Source organism: Anolis carolinensis, chromosome 6 (genome assembly GCF_035594765.1).
Source record: "Anolis carolinensis isolate JA03-04 chromosome 6, rAnoCar3.1.pri, whole genome shotgun sequence".
Classification (NCBI taxonomy): Eukaryota; Metazoa; Chordata; class Lepidosauria; order Squamata; family Dactyloidae; genus Anolis; species Anolis carolinensis.
The window spans coordinates 90,786,047-90,804,014 of record NC_085846.1 but is presented as its reverse complement, the minus strand read 5'-3'; the positions used below and the strand labels follow the sequence as shown (position 1 = coordinate 90,804,014).

Below are 17,968 nucleotides of genomic sequence, written 5' to 3'. Positions count from 1 at the left end.
TGTTTAGTGTTCTTTGGTTTTATTCTAATTGTTTATATTAGCAGTTCATCATCACATCTGCTCTTGGTCACATTCCATGTTCCTATAATATGTGTTCTGCAGGTTTAGACTTTCTTTTTACCTCTGAACATATTAACAATTGAATGTAATTTCCAGTTTGAGTCCAGTACCCCAGTAAGCTCTGACTTTGGAGTTTCATCTTCTGAGACTATATCTTATTTCATTTTTAATTGTCTCATCATAAGATTTTTGTGTTGAAAGGTATTATACGTTTCTGCACGAGTTAGATTATTTACCATGTAATCCTAATACTGTGGAAAGATGGTGACATTGGTGAGATTGAAATATTAGACAATGAGGTCCAATAGTTCTGAAAGTAGAATCATAGAATGGTAAGAAATCAGTCTAAATATTTCAAAGAATGGGTTGTGGGAACTTGTTCTAAAGCAGAAAATACTGCAGTGTAATAAAGAATGATACTTGCCACTTATTTTATGAAGGTTGCAAAGGTAAATTGGCTGCTAGCTACATTGCCAGAAATAGCAACCCCCCCCCCAAAAAAAACCCCCAAAAATGAAACGAAGAAATACTACTATTTTAAATTCTGTATATTAATTCAAGATCTCTTGAATAATCTTTTTCCTAATATTTTTTTTAAATAAATTGAGATAGCTGAAGAAGGAAAGCACTCAAGAGCATTTGTTAGGTTATGATTACTACAACATTCTGCAAGTAATACTTATTTATTTATTTGCGACATTTATATACCACCCTTCTCACCCCGAAGGGGACTCAGGGCGGTTTACAAGTATATATACATACAATATATTATATTATACAACTCTATCGCAATATTATTAGTAATATTGCATGTAATATAAATATACAATTATAATAGTGAATTATAATTATTATTACATTGTATTACATCATAATATTATTATTAATATTACATGTATATACAATGTATTATAATATTAGTATAGTATAATATTATTATATATCATTATATCATTAAATTGATACAGGAGACATGGTGGAAAGATGTCTTCCCGGCCCCGCCTTCTTCATTCTGCTCCAGATATAAAACTAGCATAGCATGTTATTGCAGATAGGGGCCTCTAGCTGATGTAAAAAGACAAGATGGAACTGTCTTCATGGCTCCCTCTTAGCTCTCTAATAATACATATTAGGATGATGTAATATGTTCCCAGAAGCTTTGTTATTTTAAAAGAGCACCATTTTCATTATTCATTTGAAGGGCATCTCTATCATATGTTGTTACACTGCTTTTAACTGGCAAGCAAGACTGATGTACTGCACCTAGCAATTTAATACATACTAAATGACTGTATATTGACAGCTATTGATCATACTTACTATACAACTTCAATCAGCAATTAAATTTAACTAGAATTTAAGATTCATACATTTACATTGCTTAAAAAACCTTACAATTTAAACATACACAAGCATGAATCTCCCTTTCTATTCCCCCTCCCCCCAAAGCAATCATGAAATACGGTAGTAAGGCATAGTACAGTTTAGAAGAGATTCACAATCTCCTCATGCAACCTGTGGAGTGAAAGCAATCTGGTGATAGTGTCAGAGACTTAATTTCTACATTCCTTGTTGCAGCTCCACTTTTATTTTACAAATACATGCACTTATAAAGTCTGATGTTTAGCATAATAAAATAGTTATGGAATTGGGCTCTTCTTCTGAATCAGCCTAGTCTATACAGCCACAGATTCTATGAAGGATTATTATTTTTAGACAAGTGGGAAAGAGGGAGAAAGGTTAATGCTTGTGCTTTAAAATCCACTGATAGGCCTAAAAATCTAAAAAATGAGAACACTGTCTTTTAAAAGGCTCAGCAAGATTGTGAGTGATTTGTATTTTTAGTTCAGTCTTTTCAATATGAATGTAAGTAGATTTTAAGTTTCTTTTCCTCAAAGTGTCACAGCCAGTACACAGTGTAGACAGAATTGACTCACCGACAGAATTTTTTTTCATTACACCCACTCTTCCTGTTTCTCTCCCCAAGGACTTTAGCTGAGGACTTGTGTTTATGAAAGAAGAAATGCACAAGGCTTTCAGAAAGACATACCCTATTTCAACTCCATTCACATTTTACTATGAAGCAAGGTACTCTCTAAATTTATGTTCAATTTTTTCAAAAGGAGACACTCCTCCCAAACCCTAGAAGATGTCTTATAACAGCTGTTTATCTACCTAGGCCAGTAATGTGTATTCTGGCCTTCAGGGCTCAATCATAAAGTCCCATATCATCTCTTGAACCCTTTCACACTATAATTATAAGAGCCATGATTCTATCCTACAAAACCCTGTTCAGAGAGGGATATTTGGAATCCAGAGGAACAGGGTTGTGGCATCAACTGCACTGCCAAATAATGCAGATTGAAAGAGCATTATATGGCCAGTCTAGACTCATATAGTGCAGTTTAGTGCAGTTAAATTGTATTATATGAGTCTACACTACCATACAATGCAGTGTTAAACTGCATTATATGGTAGCGTAAATGTAGCCTGTGTCAAGCATGGTCCTGAAACCCCAGTTACGCAGAAGAGCTCTGGTCAAACAGTAGTTACATTGTTTATCCAACCTTTGCTTATCCAATGTTCTGTATTATCCAAAACAGTTTACTTTTTAGTAGTCAATGTTTTTGTAGTCAATTTTTCAATACATTGAGAAGTTTTGGTGCTAAATTCATAAATACAGTAATTACTATAAAACATTACAGTGTATTGAATGGCTTTTTCTGTCCATTTGTTGTAAAACATTATGTTTTGGTGATTAATTTGTAAAATGATAACGTAATTTGACGTTTAATGGGCATTTCCTTACTCCTCCATTATCATCTAATATTTTCGCTTATCCAATGTTCTGCCGGCCCGTTTATGTTGGATAAGTGAGACTCTACTGTATTTGCATTGCATTGATATCTATAATATGTGCCAAAACCTTTCTACATTCTGCACAACAAAATGCATTCCTTAACTGGTAGAAACTGCATGCTCAAATACATTGCCTAATATACACTGCTTTTTAAAAATCATGAAGCACAACTAAGTACCATGGTTATGAAAACCCTATAGCTGATGAATGGATCATCTCTATTCAGCTTTCACCAAGTCCAAGAAAACCTGCAGTTCTCTGAATGTTGAAATGTAAGCTTAAAACCAATATTCACACCGACATGTAGAATACACATGGCTTTGTACACTGATGCTAATTCCGGGACTTAAAATGGCATTTGCTGGCACAGAACATATCACGAGGCTACTAACGAAATGGCTGCAATACAATAAATAAGGAACAGAGGAGCACATTTCTCGGTAGGAAATGAGCAGCTAAACCCTCCGCCTTTACCCTGCAAAGATGACTGATGGCAGCTCTGCTGGACTAACAAATTCCCATCTGCTAGCTATGTTCAATCGACAGGAAACTCATCAATCTGTGTTGACGGGAGTCCAAGTAACAACAGACAAAAGTAAGTCAAATTAGACAAATAGAACAATTTATGTTTCTCCACTTATGTGCATTAAATATGTATAATGTGCTTCCAAAAATGCACATCCTAGGTGTTCTAATTATTAATAAATTGTAAATTAATTTGAAAGATTATTTCTGCAGTTTCATGTAGTTTGTAGAAAGATCAAAAAAAGAGATTCCCTAAAATATATGAAATGTATTTGTTGAGGTCAGGAAGAGAAGAGTGGAGAAAATGCTAACTGGATTTTTTCCTGGTTTAGAACTATATAGGTAAAATAAGAGCTTGAGCAAGAAAGAGAGATACCAATGCAATACTTTTCAAATAACATCTTGAATAACTATATAAATGTTGTGTAAGCTTTTAAAAAAGTTCAAATTTCAGGTGAACATTCCTAATAATTCTTCAATAGGAGAATGGATCAGTAGCCTCTATCATTATAACACTCCTTACGAGGGCGGTCTTGATATATAAACATCCAAAGAGATATGAATCAGAAATGTAACAACTCCCAGCAGAACACTACAGAACCAATAGAGACTGGTTCTCTGCAACAGTACCCCGAATTGTCCTTTACTAGAGGCAAAGTAGTTGGGTTGCCATCAGTTGTACCAAAACTACAATATAGAAGACTTACAAAAAATAGTTTTGCTTAACAGGTAGTGCTCACTATTTTTAAAAATGTTTTAATAGATTGTTCATGAAGTTTATTGCACATGCAATGAAAATACATAAAACCCCATCTGTATCAGTATGCTTTGATTTAGTTTCTGTTTACAAAAAACCAAACATTATCCAGAACGAAGTTGCGTGTGCTTAACCCCAAAAATACCAACATTACTGTTTCCCATATTTACGATATTGTATTACTGTATACTTGTGTATACATCAACCTCAAGTATAAGTCAAAGGCCGGCTCTGGGGCCATAATTATGGATTTTGATACAACCCATGGATAAGTCGATGGTAATTCCAGAGAAAAAGAAAACCTTAGTGGGCCAGCTTATCTACCCATTCACAAAAGCTAGAAGCAGAGCAGCAATGGAGAGAGTAGAAGGGGTTGGTGCTTGTCTTGGTTCACCCAGAGCAGACTAAGCTTTCACCTTTTGCCACTCTACTAAGAGAAGGGGAAGGTTCCCTTTTAAAGAGTTAAGGTACAACATCTACACTGATCCCGTGGATAAGTTGACCCAGGTTTTTGGGGCAAATTTTCTGACTAAAATTTCTATAATTATATATGTTTATATATAGTATACTTAAGACAATGCACAACTGTTAGCTTACACCTTTGCCAATCTTTATACAACACATACTTCATACAAAAACCGATTTCGCCAGAAATATGCCTGAACTACAAGTGCTAAAATAATGCATTAAAATATAAGCCTTTCCCACTTGCACTTAATAAAAAAAACTGCCATGCCATGAGGCATGATTAATTAACAGTAGATGTGGCACTACGAATCTACAGGTTTGTTTTCCTAGCAGCAAGCATATGTATAACCTCCTGAACAAAAGAAGGCCTTTTCTGTAATCTCTCTTGTTCTGCTATAGATTCTGAAACAATCTGTAACTGTCAGTGAACTACTGCCATGCAGTGGCACTATTCAGAACTGCACACTAAAAATCAAAAGCAATTTCACAGTCCCTTTAGAAAATATCAGGAATCTTAGCACAACATGCTTATTCTTGTCAAAAACAAATCACAATGTCTGCTTATTAAAATGTAAGCTATGAAGCAGCACTGATCTTTACCACTGTTAAAAGGATGCACCATGTGAAATCTGGGTAACTGCATGCCACTGCTAGCTTTTTCAAAGGAATATATATTTTAATTGTTTCTGTTACAGCCTGTTCTAAAAGCAAATTCCATGACAAAATCTGCCAAAATTGGGAATTTGATTTTTTTTGTTGTTGTTGGACTATCTTGAGCACTAAGAGTTAACCCTCCACCTCAACATGCAAATGAATCATATGGCCCACCTTTTCAAGTCTTCAACACTCACATTCACTCATAGCAGGCATCAAATTACACCAAACTGTCTCATCATTCCTATTACAATGTTCTTTCTCCCTAATCCACCATATTTGCACAATCTTTCATATTTATAGTCTCCTAAAACTTGATAAATTATTTCCTATTCTTCCAGCAACACGAAGAGTTTTTAAATATCATTAAAACTTTCTGGCTGTTTTATGTTTGTCACAATTTATGTTGTCTTTCTGGAAATATTTCTCAGTTCAACCTTTAGTTACATTTTAAATATGAAATACTGTGAACATTTTCTTTTAAGCAGGGAGACTTTAATTATATGCTTTTCATCAGGAAGGCATAAATACATCTAGATTGCTGTTTTTGGAAGAATTTTAAATATTATTTGTTTAAATATTTGTGTAAGATAATCTTATACACAATATTTTCAATAATTTTGTGCAGGAAACAAAGTTTGTATACACTGAAGCATCAGAAAGCAAAGGTTTTACTTTTTCAGTCACCCTTGCTGACAATTTTGAAGGGTTTCGGATTTCCCAATAAGGGACACTCCATCTTTTACTGCTATGATTTTTGCCAACCTTCTTAAAATACTTCACAGGAACATTGGAATTTGTTGAGAAATTATTCAATTTTTGCCTTGAATTCTATTGGTTAGTCCCAACAAGAGGAAATGCACTGAATCAACCATTGAATGGTGAGTCAGTATATAGGTTAACTCTATCTGAAACAAACAATAGGATTCAAGACTTTCTATTTTAAAACTTTACACATCTAACAACAAACATATCAATCACACTAAATCTTAAATTTCAGCACTAGAGTTCAGTGATAAATTCTAGATGCCACTATCTACACATGAACTAGATGCCACTTATTATTCTTATGATGATGATGTTTATTATGTTTATATGCTGCTTTTTCTCTCCATAAGGAGACTCAAAGCGGCTAATATTAAAAAGCATTACAATACAATTTCAAATATATAGTTATAAAATAATACGTACACATTGTTTTGAATAGTGACTAAACATGGTCACCACCCTAACACAGGACACAAAAAGTGAAAAAACTTTAAAAGTAAATTTTACTGTAATTGCTGAATTACTCATGTATATATATATACACATACACATATACATACACATACACACACACACACACACACATACTAAATGACTCCTTTGTCTTGTTCAAATCACCTAGTTGGAAATATATTATTAGTAAGATTAACAATATCATGACAATAATAAATATCAGTTTCCGATTATAATTTCATTCTCACTGCAGACTGTAGCATTATGTTTTTCTTAGAGAAATCAAACACAGTCTCTGATAACTCTGTCCAGTATTGCACTCTAGTAAATGGCAGAAAATTTTGTACCTTCCTAAATTTCTCCATCTGCTTGTAAATGTCAGGATCTAGCTCTTGAGACACATCTTTCATCCACAACAAAGCTCCTCTATATTCAGTCCGACACTGTTCCATTCGGTTAACTGTCAACCATGTATCAGAGATGGCTTTGTATCTGAATGTCTCCACCTCTTGATGTAGTCTGCATAAAGGACTGCGTAGTGTCAACCTGTGACAAAAAACAAAAAACATAGGCCATAAATAGACAATAGAAAATTTAGGAACGTCTGAAACTAAAAAAACAAAAACAAAAAAGAGCTGTTACACTTTGAATGCCAAACCAACCAACCAACCACAGGAAAGGAAATGGCAATAGAAACAAGAAAAATTAGAACACCCAGAAATCTAATGTCTGTTTCTCACATAAACACTACAGACAATTAACTTCACACATTATTTCTGTATGACTGACATAATTAATTTAGGTGATCCCCTCCCCCAAAATTTGCAGTGTACTTTTGTTGTTGCTTTCCCTTATTTATTTATAATCATGAGAGAAAATGCTAAATAAATCATCAGAAAAGTTCAGCTGCATTGAATGGGAAGAAAATGAATGCTTAGATTTCACAGGCAAGATTAATGACAGAATGTAACTCAGTATTTGTTTTATAAGTTATTAATTGCTTGTTTTCTTGACCTACTGCCTTTACATTTCTTTAATTTCAAGCAGGCAGCTCTGAAATTCCAGTATTTCAGGGCTGCCTTTTAATAACTGAACTTTATAGTGGGTTCTTCTAATAGAGAAACCAAGTGGAACCAATGCTGATCAGCTGACCAACACAACTATACTATCTGTAAAGTCCCTGGATCTTTCATCGTATAGGATACCAGCTGTGCCCGGCCACGCGTTGCTGTGGCAAAGTGGTGGTGGTATTGGTTAAAAATTGTTGTGTAATTTTTATTTGATGTTATTTGTATTTTTTAATTAATTTTATTGTAAGTTATCTTTTTATTTATTATATTTTATTATTTTCTTGTATTATTTTTAGTTATTTTCTGTTATTATAGTATTTTATTGTATTAATTTTTTTAGTGTTTTTAATTTTTTTTAGTTTTTTTTAGTGTTTTTTATTGGGTTGCTAGGAGACCAAGTTGGAGGAGCATAGCCTTCTAACTGGCAACAATTGGATAAAAGCAATTATTCCTCTCCCTCTAATTAGGACTTTATTTTTCTTTTCTTTTTGTTGTATCAACCTGGAGGCATGGATGATGGGTTGTGTTGTCAAATTTCGAGGCTGGGGGGCCTGTAGTTTTGTTGTTTTGTGGGTCGCCGTGATGCCATCACTCTTTTATATATATAGATTCGTTTTTGTAATATTTTGCTTCACATGTGTCAACTGAAATATTAGAAATTGCTATCTTTCTTACCAATCAATGATTATGCATTGTCAATTGTTATATCATCAAAGTTTGAATTTTTCCTTCTGAATTTATAGAATGGTCCTTTGGCATGAGGTTACCCTCTCTCTATATAAATTTAGCCAGTAAAATAAGTGTACTCATACCCACCTACCCTGAGGTAAACCCTGGAAACAGAAAATAATTAAGCCACCAGTAAACAATCCTAGTTAATTTGCATATGTCAATGAGGGGAATATTTAACAGGTCACCAATTTTCAGCCATGTGGATGATAAGAAAAATGTTCAGAAGGATGAAACCACTCTGGTTGAAAGGAAGCTGAAGTTACCCGGGATTTTTTCTGCTATATGACTCCTATTCCATCCAGAGGTGAAAATAATTCTTCTCTCTAAATGTACACCTTGACAGCTCTTGGAACACACTACTGATTGCTATGGTTACTCTCTTTCTTTCTTCTGACATCTCCTTCCTGGAGTTACACATTCCGTGAACGATACAAATTCACTCAACATTTAACAGCAGAGCAGAACCAGTTTAATAAAAAAAAAATGAGGATGACTTTAATACAGAATTCCAACTGGTGAACCCATGGATAACCTAACCAGCAAATTACCCCAAACACTTCAGAAGAAAGGATAGATCAATATCCCTAAACATAAGAAATACAAAGAACAATCCATTTATTGATCTTAAATTTCTTACATTACTGGTAATTTATATTAAAGTATACTTGATAAGACTGGTTTTGAAGTGAACCATTGTACTCTGTGTTAAGCTACTGTTTTCTGGAAAAATGATACACTATAAGCAGACTGGTATCTCTTGAGGCTTAAGTTCCTAATAGGATCTCTCAGAGGTGCATCCCTAGTCTACCAGGCCAGGGATTTCTTCATTTTACAAAATACTCTGTAACTGTGGGCAATCTGAGGTTAGCAGTAAAATAGTAACAGTGGTGTAGTTTTGTACAAGACTATAAAGCAGACTGTTACCCCCTTTAGAATAAGAGTGTTTAAATATTAAATTATGTAGAAGGAGGAGCCCCGGTGGCAAAGTGTGTTAAAGCACTGAGCTGCTGAACTTGAAGACCGAAAGGTCCCAGGTTCAAATCCGGGAGTGGAGTGAGTGCCCGCTGTTGCTCTAGCTTCTGCCAACCTAGCAGTTTGAAAACAAGCCAATGTGAGTAGATCAATAGGTACTGCTCCGGCGGGAAGGTAACGGCGCTCCATGCAGTCAAGCCAGCCACATGACCTTGGAGGTGTCTACGGACAACGCCGGTTCTTCGGCTTAGAAATGGAGATGAGCACCAACCCCCAGAGTCAGACATGACTGGACTTAACGTCAGGGGAAACCTTTACCTTACCTTATGTAGAAGGAACTGTGTCTAGAATTAGTTAGGCAAAAACTCCTAGATCCCAATATACACAACTCTCTTTGTCAGAAAGTAAAGCCGGAAATGAGCAGCTCTACCTTCTGTTTTATTTGCTCTGGCTTTTAAACCAAAAAAGGAATGAATTGTTTTCTGTTCTATCTGTTCTCCTATCACTAAATGAGAAGCAATACAGAACAGGCAGGAAATAGGTTAACAGACTGACAAGATAACAGAGAGAAGATGGAAAAAGAGTTTATATGATGTAGTAGTCAGATAATTGGACTATAATTTGATAGTCACACATTGAGATCAGTGTTTAAATCATAAAGCTCTTGTTTACTAATGCCTGCTTTTTTTGATAGGAGATGCTGGAAGATTGGAGAAGAAAAAAGCTACGCTATTGCATTAAATGACAGGACAGGGCTACTACAAATGATTCCAGACACTTTATTTCAATGATGAAGTCTAATATAACATACCTTTGCTGAGAAGAAAAGCAAAAGGCTTTTCCTGTGGCTTGCATCATCTTGCCTGCCCTGGTTTTATCCTGAGAACCTTGGAATCGGAGAAATTTTCCTAATTCATTTTCTTCATGAGACATAACTAAGATTTAAATAAAGAGATAACACAAGTAAGCTTCACACATTTTTATGGTAAGATTACAATAAACAAAAGGCAGGCACACGTAAAAACACACCAGCAATTTCAAAGTGCAGCTCATGCACTTTGCACAGAAGATTGGAATCACTTTAGCACATTCATTCATGGGCTCAGTGTAATATAATAGGAACTGCAAGATGACCTCTATGCTGAAAAAGGAAAAGGATGGTTATTGTTGTTGCTGCTTGAATAGAGGTATATTCATGGTAGGATCAGACTACTGTGACCTGACCACAACATCTAGAATTTCCCTTGATTGTTTTAGATTCTGTTCCAACTCTGTGAGCCTAATTCTCAAGTGACAAGATGACTCTAACGATCCTGAAGGCTGATTTAAACAACTTTGCCCTTTAATTACATCCCCACTGTATAAAATACCTGTACAAGAGCTTTCTTATTTATAATGTTTAATCCTAAAGGGTTTATATTTAAATTAGGAAAGCATTCAAATGTACCAGTTCTGGTAATTTTGTTAAAAGTACCAAGGAGCAGATCAGGAAATAACATATCCCTCAGGATTAGGGCTACCAATGAGACACCAATCGAAATTTACACAAGGCATACATTTAATTGGCTTTATATAAGCTGAACAGCAGAGGAGAACAGAGCAGACGGGGCAGTAGGGTTGTCTGATCTTTTTTCCTCCTTTCAAAATGACTTTTCCTGTGCTATTCCCTTGGATGCAGAGTAAAATATGTGATTCTCATTCGTTCCTTCCCTACATTGGTGAGAAAGCAGCTTGGGGTAGAAAACTGAGAGGATATGTAACATGAAAGGGGAAGGCAGAGTAAACAGCTGCTCCACAAAGTACTATAACCAAATTATAGCTTTTATGGATGCCTTTTCATTTTTTAAATACAGTAGAGTCTCGCTTATCCAACCTTCGCTTATCCAACGTTCTGTTTTATCCAATGCAGTCTGCCTTTTAGTAGTCAATGTTTTTGTAGTCAATGTTTTCAATACATTGCAATGTTTTGGTGCTAAATTTGTAAATACAGTAATTACTACATAATGTTACCATGTAGTGAACTGCTTTTTCTGTCAATTTGTTGTAAAACATGATGTTTTGGTGCTTAATTTGTAAAATCATAATAATTTGGTGTTTAATAGGCTTTTCCTTAATACCTCCTTATTATCCAACATTTTCGCTTATCCAACGTTCTGCCGGCCTGTTTATGTTGAATAAGTGAAACTCTACTGTAATAATTTGTCAGACAAAATGGCACATGAAATCTTTAAGCTAAAGAATGTGATGTTTTCATCATGTTTTGTAAGGGAAAGGTAGTTTGGTATGATACAAATGTTTTGGAGTTGGCAAAAGCAGCCATGATCCAAGATTACATATCCTTTCTCCATCAAATGCTATAATAGTTACATCCTCCTAAACAAAAATGTTTCTGCCAAATTAGCTTTAAAGCCTGAGTTGATAATAGTGTAAACTTGAAATTTTGTTAGTGCTTCAACCTGCTTCATAACTAGCTCTTGTTTGCTGCTCACCAAGACTGCAACTATATACATATACCCAAGAATGGAAAATTACTGTTTAGCACTACAGTTTCCAAAAGTCCCCAGCCAGCATTGCCAACTTTCAGGATATGTAGCCCCCAAAACAGTTGCTTCCAAGTTCTGCATTAAGAGCAAGCACTACTGAATAGAGAAGACATTTAAATGATTTGTACATTTAAGTTGAATACAAAAGAACATGAAGCTCGCCACAACTAAAAAAATACTTACAAAAAATCCTTTTTTGATATAGTTCAACTGCTTTAAGTAAATCCATACACGTCCTCTGAATTGAATGGAACAGCTGAAATATATAATGCAAACTACATAAATACAAGGACATTTTCCCCCTAATATAATACTGCACTAAACAGAATTCTGTATAAGCAAAATACTACCCCTTATATAATCATTCGTTGTCCTATGGTTAAGAAATCACCAATTTTCTCACAAATGCATTAGTTTCCATTCACACATAAAATCACAAATGCATCAATCACACAGAATATGGGTGCATTCATACTGCAGAATTAATGCAGTTTGATACCATTTTAACATCCACGGCTCAGAGCTCTCAAATCCTGGGAGTTGCAGTTTGGTGAGGCACCAGTACTATTTAGCAAAGAAGGCTAAAGATCTTGCAAAACTACAATCTCCAATATTATAATATAGCAAAATGACAGATAAAGTGGTGTCACACTGCATTCATTCTACAGTGTAGAGAAGTCATGGGCAAATTTCAGCCTTCCAGGTGTTTTGGATTTCAACTCCCAGAAATCCCAGCCAGCTTACTAGCTGTTAAGAATTGTGGGAGTTGAAATCCAAAAGACTTGGAGGGCCGATGTCTGCCCATGCCTTGTGTAGAGGCACCCTATGACAAGGTATGATAAAATTCATTTTCAGAACAAGTGATATAAATGACAGAGAATTTAGAAGCAAAAGAAAGAAATCATTTGTATTTTTTCTATGAAAAGTATTTCTTTCTTTAATCTAGCAAGTCAACTAGGTTCTACTACCATCTATATCATATCAAGATTTTAAGGGCAAGTCATTAATTGTTATTTTAGTATGGCCTACAAAAATGGGCTTGATAAGACTGCTGTAAGTGCTGTGTTATTTTGAATTCAGTGGTGAGGGCCAGTGGGGGTAAAAAATAGGAGGGAGCAAAATGATAAAGCCTGATTCATCCTAAAAAGGTGATTTTTTAAAATAAGATACACCTTATGGCTGTTTTGCATATTACATTTAGATTTGTTATCCACTGAATACATAATGTTTTGAGTACATGGCACACTTAAGAGCTGCTATAAAAATATTGTGTATTCTTAAACACAATTTAGGTTTATACTTGAAATCAACATATAAAGTAGCTTAAAAGGCCCACAAGAAGCTACTCTCAGTATTTAGATTTCAAAAGCCAATTACATGGGGAAAAAGCACAATGTGAAAAGGATATGTTGATTCAAAAGACAGGTTCTGCTGGATTTTGAGCAAATGAAGTAGGTTAAAGAGCTCACTGTACTAGTCTTATAAACTGTTCATGAGGAAAGGTCCATACATACCTCCAACTTTGCATCCAAATCAGCATCTGAAGCCACTACGTGTTCATCCTCTTTCTTTCCCGTGACTTTGATAAGAGTTTGTTTTGTTTTCCAGTATTTCTGCTGTACTTTATTGACCACAGACTTTTCTGGGCCTTGGGCATACCGATCATAAAATTCCCTTGAATAACCACTAAAAGCCAAAAAAAAAATTAAATCTGAAAGGCAATCCTAAATCATACAAAATCAGAGAAATTAGATTGATTCAATATTTGTGTATTTACACTCCTTGAACTTGGGTTTATACTGTTTTACAGTGTTTTACACTGACTTGCATTTTTTCAGCTATGTATACTTAACTCATATGGCCTTTCCAAATATACATCTTTGAATTATCTATTATACTGCCAGAGAGGTTTTGTTTTGAATACAGGTGTGAAAAGACAATGCCCTAATGTGCTACAGATTCACAGAGACAAATGCACACTAAACTACTTACTATTTGTGGCCATCCATGTTTTCTTATTTTCCTCAAACCCTGAGAATGAGAAAAACAAATCAAAATTAAAATGATTACTTTGATTAATACATCACAAACTTCTGTAGTGGACTTATATCTACAAATTAATTCAAACTAAATAACTATGTGAGAAAGGTTAATTTCATGTGCATTTGGGTTCATCCAATGAAATATAGAAATAACCTAGCAGCACTAAGCAAATGCATGCAAGGAAACATATGTTTGCATCCTCTGCACAGCAACTTCTGAATGCCTGATTTATATTACTCTATACAAGTAGTTCACTCTCTCCAAAACTACACAGAGTAATTCATGGCTCATTACAGTATGCACTCTGACGGGGTACAGTTCTGTCACCTGACCACCTCACATTTCTTCTCTCCAAAGTGACAAATTGCAATCTGGCTGCAGCTTTTCCAAAAACTAGAAGTATGGTTTTCATTACTGTTATACTTCTTAAGTATCATATCTATCTATCTATCTATCTATCTATCTATCTATCTATCTATCTATCTATCTATCTATCTATCGAGAGAGGGGGGGGGGAGAGAGGGAGGGGGGAAAGGTGTATTGGCTCATTGAGCTCTTTAGACACTATCTTATCAGAGAACTCAAGCAACTGCTGTTCATAAGCCTAAATGAGAAAACGGGCCTTTCACTTTGAATACAGCTGTCATATTTGAGGAAGCTCTCTGTGTAAATCATCTTTTGGCTACAGGACTGCTAGCAAAAAGTGGAAAATGTAAATTTATGATCACAGAAATTTTTTAACTAATCTCACCTGTATGAGAACTATACATTTCCATTGGTTTTGCAAACACATCTATATCACATATAAAAAATGAGAAACAACTATTTGAAATTACAAGTTTTAATTAAACTGCTAGTGTCGATCCTTCAACTAAATTTAAAAGACATTTAACCAATGTGCATAAGCTTAAGACACACACACACACACACACACTTTTTTATTGATGCACCACTGTTCATTTCTGCTAAAAGGCATATACCAGCAATTACATGCATCATTACGGACTCCTTGTGGTTGCACTGAGGTCATAAATGGATACTGACGTAAACATTAGTACAGAACCAGCACTAATTTTCTGCAGTGATGGATAAGGCCTCTGAGGGAACACTAAGTATGCATAGGCAAAAGTTGGATGACATGTTGAAAGACACAGACTTTAAACGAGAGGGTTGATTATCAACCAAATGAAGAAAAGATAATGGAAACCGCTCAGGATCCATAGTCTTATAAATACAGACAATAGTGAGGCAGAGTAGATAATCTGGTGTTCCGAATATTAACTTGGCACTAAAAGCACCACTCTGCAAAAAACAACAACAAAAAACCCCCCAAAAAACAAAATAAAAACAAAAAACCCACAACTTCTTTTCTGGTTCTCTTAGGTATGTCATTAGCCTTTTCATGACAAAAATGAATTCAGCTTTACTTATTCAACAGAAAACAGCTGTTCTATCAAAGAAAAAGATTCAGATAAAATGGAGACATAGACAGACACCCTGCATCAAGAGATGTCTATGCTATGTTATATGTCTATATTGCTTTGTCTCCAGGGCTACGTTTCTCAATACTGTACTAGCACTCCAAATCTCACCTCCATGTTGTCAGAGAGTGAAGGGATAAGAAGGGTCATGTCCAGCTATCTTCTTGTGGTTGGATGTGCTGCAACAGGCATCTTCAGAGTCCTCAGGAGGTCTCTGAATATGATGCAGCATGTCCACTACAGGAAAATAGATGGAACACTTAACCACTCATCTGGTTTGAATGCTGGTCTAACTTACGACATCATAACTTATTAACAGGATGCTAGCCAAAATTTCACATTGATACTGAATAGGTGCAATAGTCTTTCAGGAAGGGCCAAGCAAAGGTTATTTCATGTTATTCTGAGGCAGCTATAGAAGTTTCAAACCAAAAATTCCAAAATGAAACTGGAACATGTAGCGTTATGACACCAGCACTGAAAGTCTGATGGTATTTCTGTTTGGGTGAAACAAAGTGTATCGATAAATGTAACAGAAGTCTTATGTGTTTTACAATTCCAGTTGGGTTTTATTAATGTTAGAGAGGTTTACATAATTATATGTCTTTAATTGGCAGTGGTGATATGACCACTGGTATAATACCATGGTGACTTCTGAATATTTATTTCATCTACTTTTAAGACAAGGGAGAAGAGAACCACCTACAATCATTTAGTATATCTGCTTCCAAAATAAAGATATATGGCCAATGCACACATAACACCTGCCCTGGATTTGAAAACAACAGCTTGTAAAGAAGTTAGTATTTCACAGAAAGAAACTTGCAAAACCATCTCTGAGTATTTTTTGCCTAAGAAACCCCTATGAAATTAATGAAGTCACCATAAGTGCACACACACACACGCAATCTTGTGATACATGGTCCCTCCAACTTTCCCTGAAACCGTTTGCTGCCCACCTCTCTTCCAATGAATCCCAAATTGGGAGAAAGGAAGGAAGGAGGGAAAGAAGGTTGGTTATGTTGTATTAGTGCTAAAAAGAGACAGCAGCAGAAGTAAGAAAATATAAAATGCCATTTTTGCATATAATATAAAATGTAATTAACTTCAAAACTGGGGGGGGGGAGATAAATAAGGGAGAAGGCAAAATACACAATTGAAGCTGGGTCCGAATTTGAAAAACAAATGAGAATGTGAAGAGGTTAGCACTGTTTTTAACAATTATTTCAGTGTTACTGAAAAAGAAAATTACCTTTCCCATATTTTATATGTGAAAACAGTTTTTATGCAAACATACCAAGTGATTATGCAATATTTGTTTGTTATTATCTGCTTTCAAGCAGATTCCAATTTCTGGTGACTCCATCATAGAATCATAGAATATTAGAGTTGTAAGAGACCTCATGGGCCATCCAGTCCAACCCCCTGCTAAGAAGCAGGAAATCGCATTCAAAGCACCCCCGACAGATGGCCATCCAGCCTCTGCTTAAAAGCCTCCAAAGAAGGAGCCTCCACCACAGCTCGGGGGAGAGAGTTCCACTGCCGAACAGCTCTCACAGTCAGGAAGTTCTTCCTGATGTTCAGGTGGAATCTCCTTTCCTGTAGTTTGAAGCCATTGTTCTGCGTCCTAGTCTGCAGGGCAGCAGAAAACAAGCTTGCTCCCTCCTCCCTATGACTTCCCCTCACATATTTGTACATGGCTATCATGTCTCCTCTCAGCCTTCTCTTCTGCAGGCTAAACATGCCCAGCTCTTTAATCCTCTCCTCATAGGGCTTGTTCTCCAGACCCTTAATCATTTTAGTCGCCCTCCTCTGGACGCTTTCCAGCTTGTCAACATCTCCCTTCAACTGCGGTGTCCAAAATTGGACACAGTATTCCAGGTGTGGTCTGACCAAGGCAGAATAGAGAGGGAGCATGACTTCCCTGGATCTAGACGCTATTCCCCTATTGATGCAGGCCAGAATCCCGTTGGCTTTTTTAGCTGCCGCATCACATTGTTGGCTCATGTTTAACTTGTTGTCCACGACGACTCCAAGGTCTTTTTCGCACACACTGCTGTCAAGCCAGGCGTCCCCCATTCTGTATCTTTGCATTCCATTTTTTCTGCTGAAGTGAAGTATCTTGCATTTGTCCCTGTTGAACTTCATTTTGTTAGTTTCGGCCCATCTCTCTAGTCTGTCAAGATCATTTTGAATTCTGCTCCTGTCTTCTGGAGTGTTAGCTATCCCTCCCAGTTTGGTGTCGTCTGCAAACTTGATGATCGTGCCTTCTAACCCTTCGTCGAAGTCGTTAATAAAGATGTTGAACAGAACCGGGCCCAGGGCGGAGCCCTGCGGCACTCCACTTGTCACTTCTTTCCATGATGAAGACGACGCATTGGTGAGCACCCTTTGGGTCCGTTCGCTTAGCCAATTACAGATCCACCTAACCGTAGTTTTGTCTAGCCCACATTTTACTAGTTTGTTTGCCAGAAGGTCATGGGGGACTTTGTCGAAGGCCTTACTGAAATCCAGGTACGCTACATCCACAGCATTCCCTGTATCGACCCAACTCGTAACTCTATCGAAAAAAGAGATCAGAT

At 36.0% G+C, this 17,968-nt stretch overlaps 1 protein-coding gene and 1 long non-coding RNA gene across 7 annotated transcripts in view; one reads left to right on the top strand and one right to left on the bottom strand.

Moving 5' to 3' along the window:
- The window catches only part of ica1 (islet cell autoantigen 1), a 67,953-nt gene that overhangs the window by 39,035 nt on the left and 10,950 nt on the right, over window positions 1–17,968 (bottom strand). For 5 of the 6 annotated variants that reach the window (XM_008112565.2, XM_008112564.2, XM_008112567.3 and 2 more), the window contains exons 2-6: window positions 13,855–13,893; window positions 13,377–13,548; window positions 12,046–12,118; window positions 10,131–10,254; window positions 6,893–7,091 (exon numbers count right to left, since the gene is read on the bottom strand). In XM_008112565.2, coding sequence (XP_008110772.1) covers window positions 6,893–7,091; window positions 10,131–10,254; window positions 12,046–12,118; window positions 13,377–13,548; window positions 13,855–13,871 — 585 coding nt within the window. In that variant the 5' untranslated portion in view covers window positions 13,872–13,893. Of the gene's footprint in view, window positions 1–6,892; window positions 7,092–10,130; window positions 10,255–12,045; window positions 12,119–13,376; window positions 13,549–13,854; window positions 13,894–15,497; window positions 15,624–17,968 lie in introns of those variants that run through there. The other variant, XM_062984524.1, reaches the window with a different exon arrangement.
- On the top strand, window positions 3,191–10,254 carry LOC134300002 (uncharacterized). The gene is made up of 2 exons (XR_010007270.1): window positions 3,191–3,515; window positions 10,014–10,254. It is a non-coding gene; the product is annotated as an uncharacterized LOC134300002 (long non-coding RNA).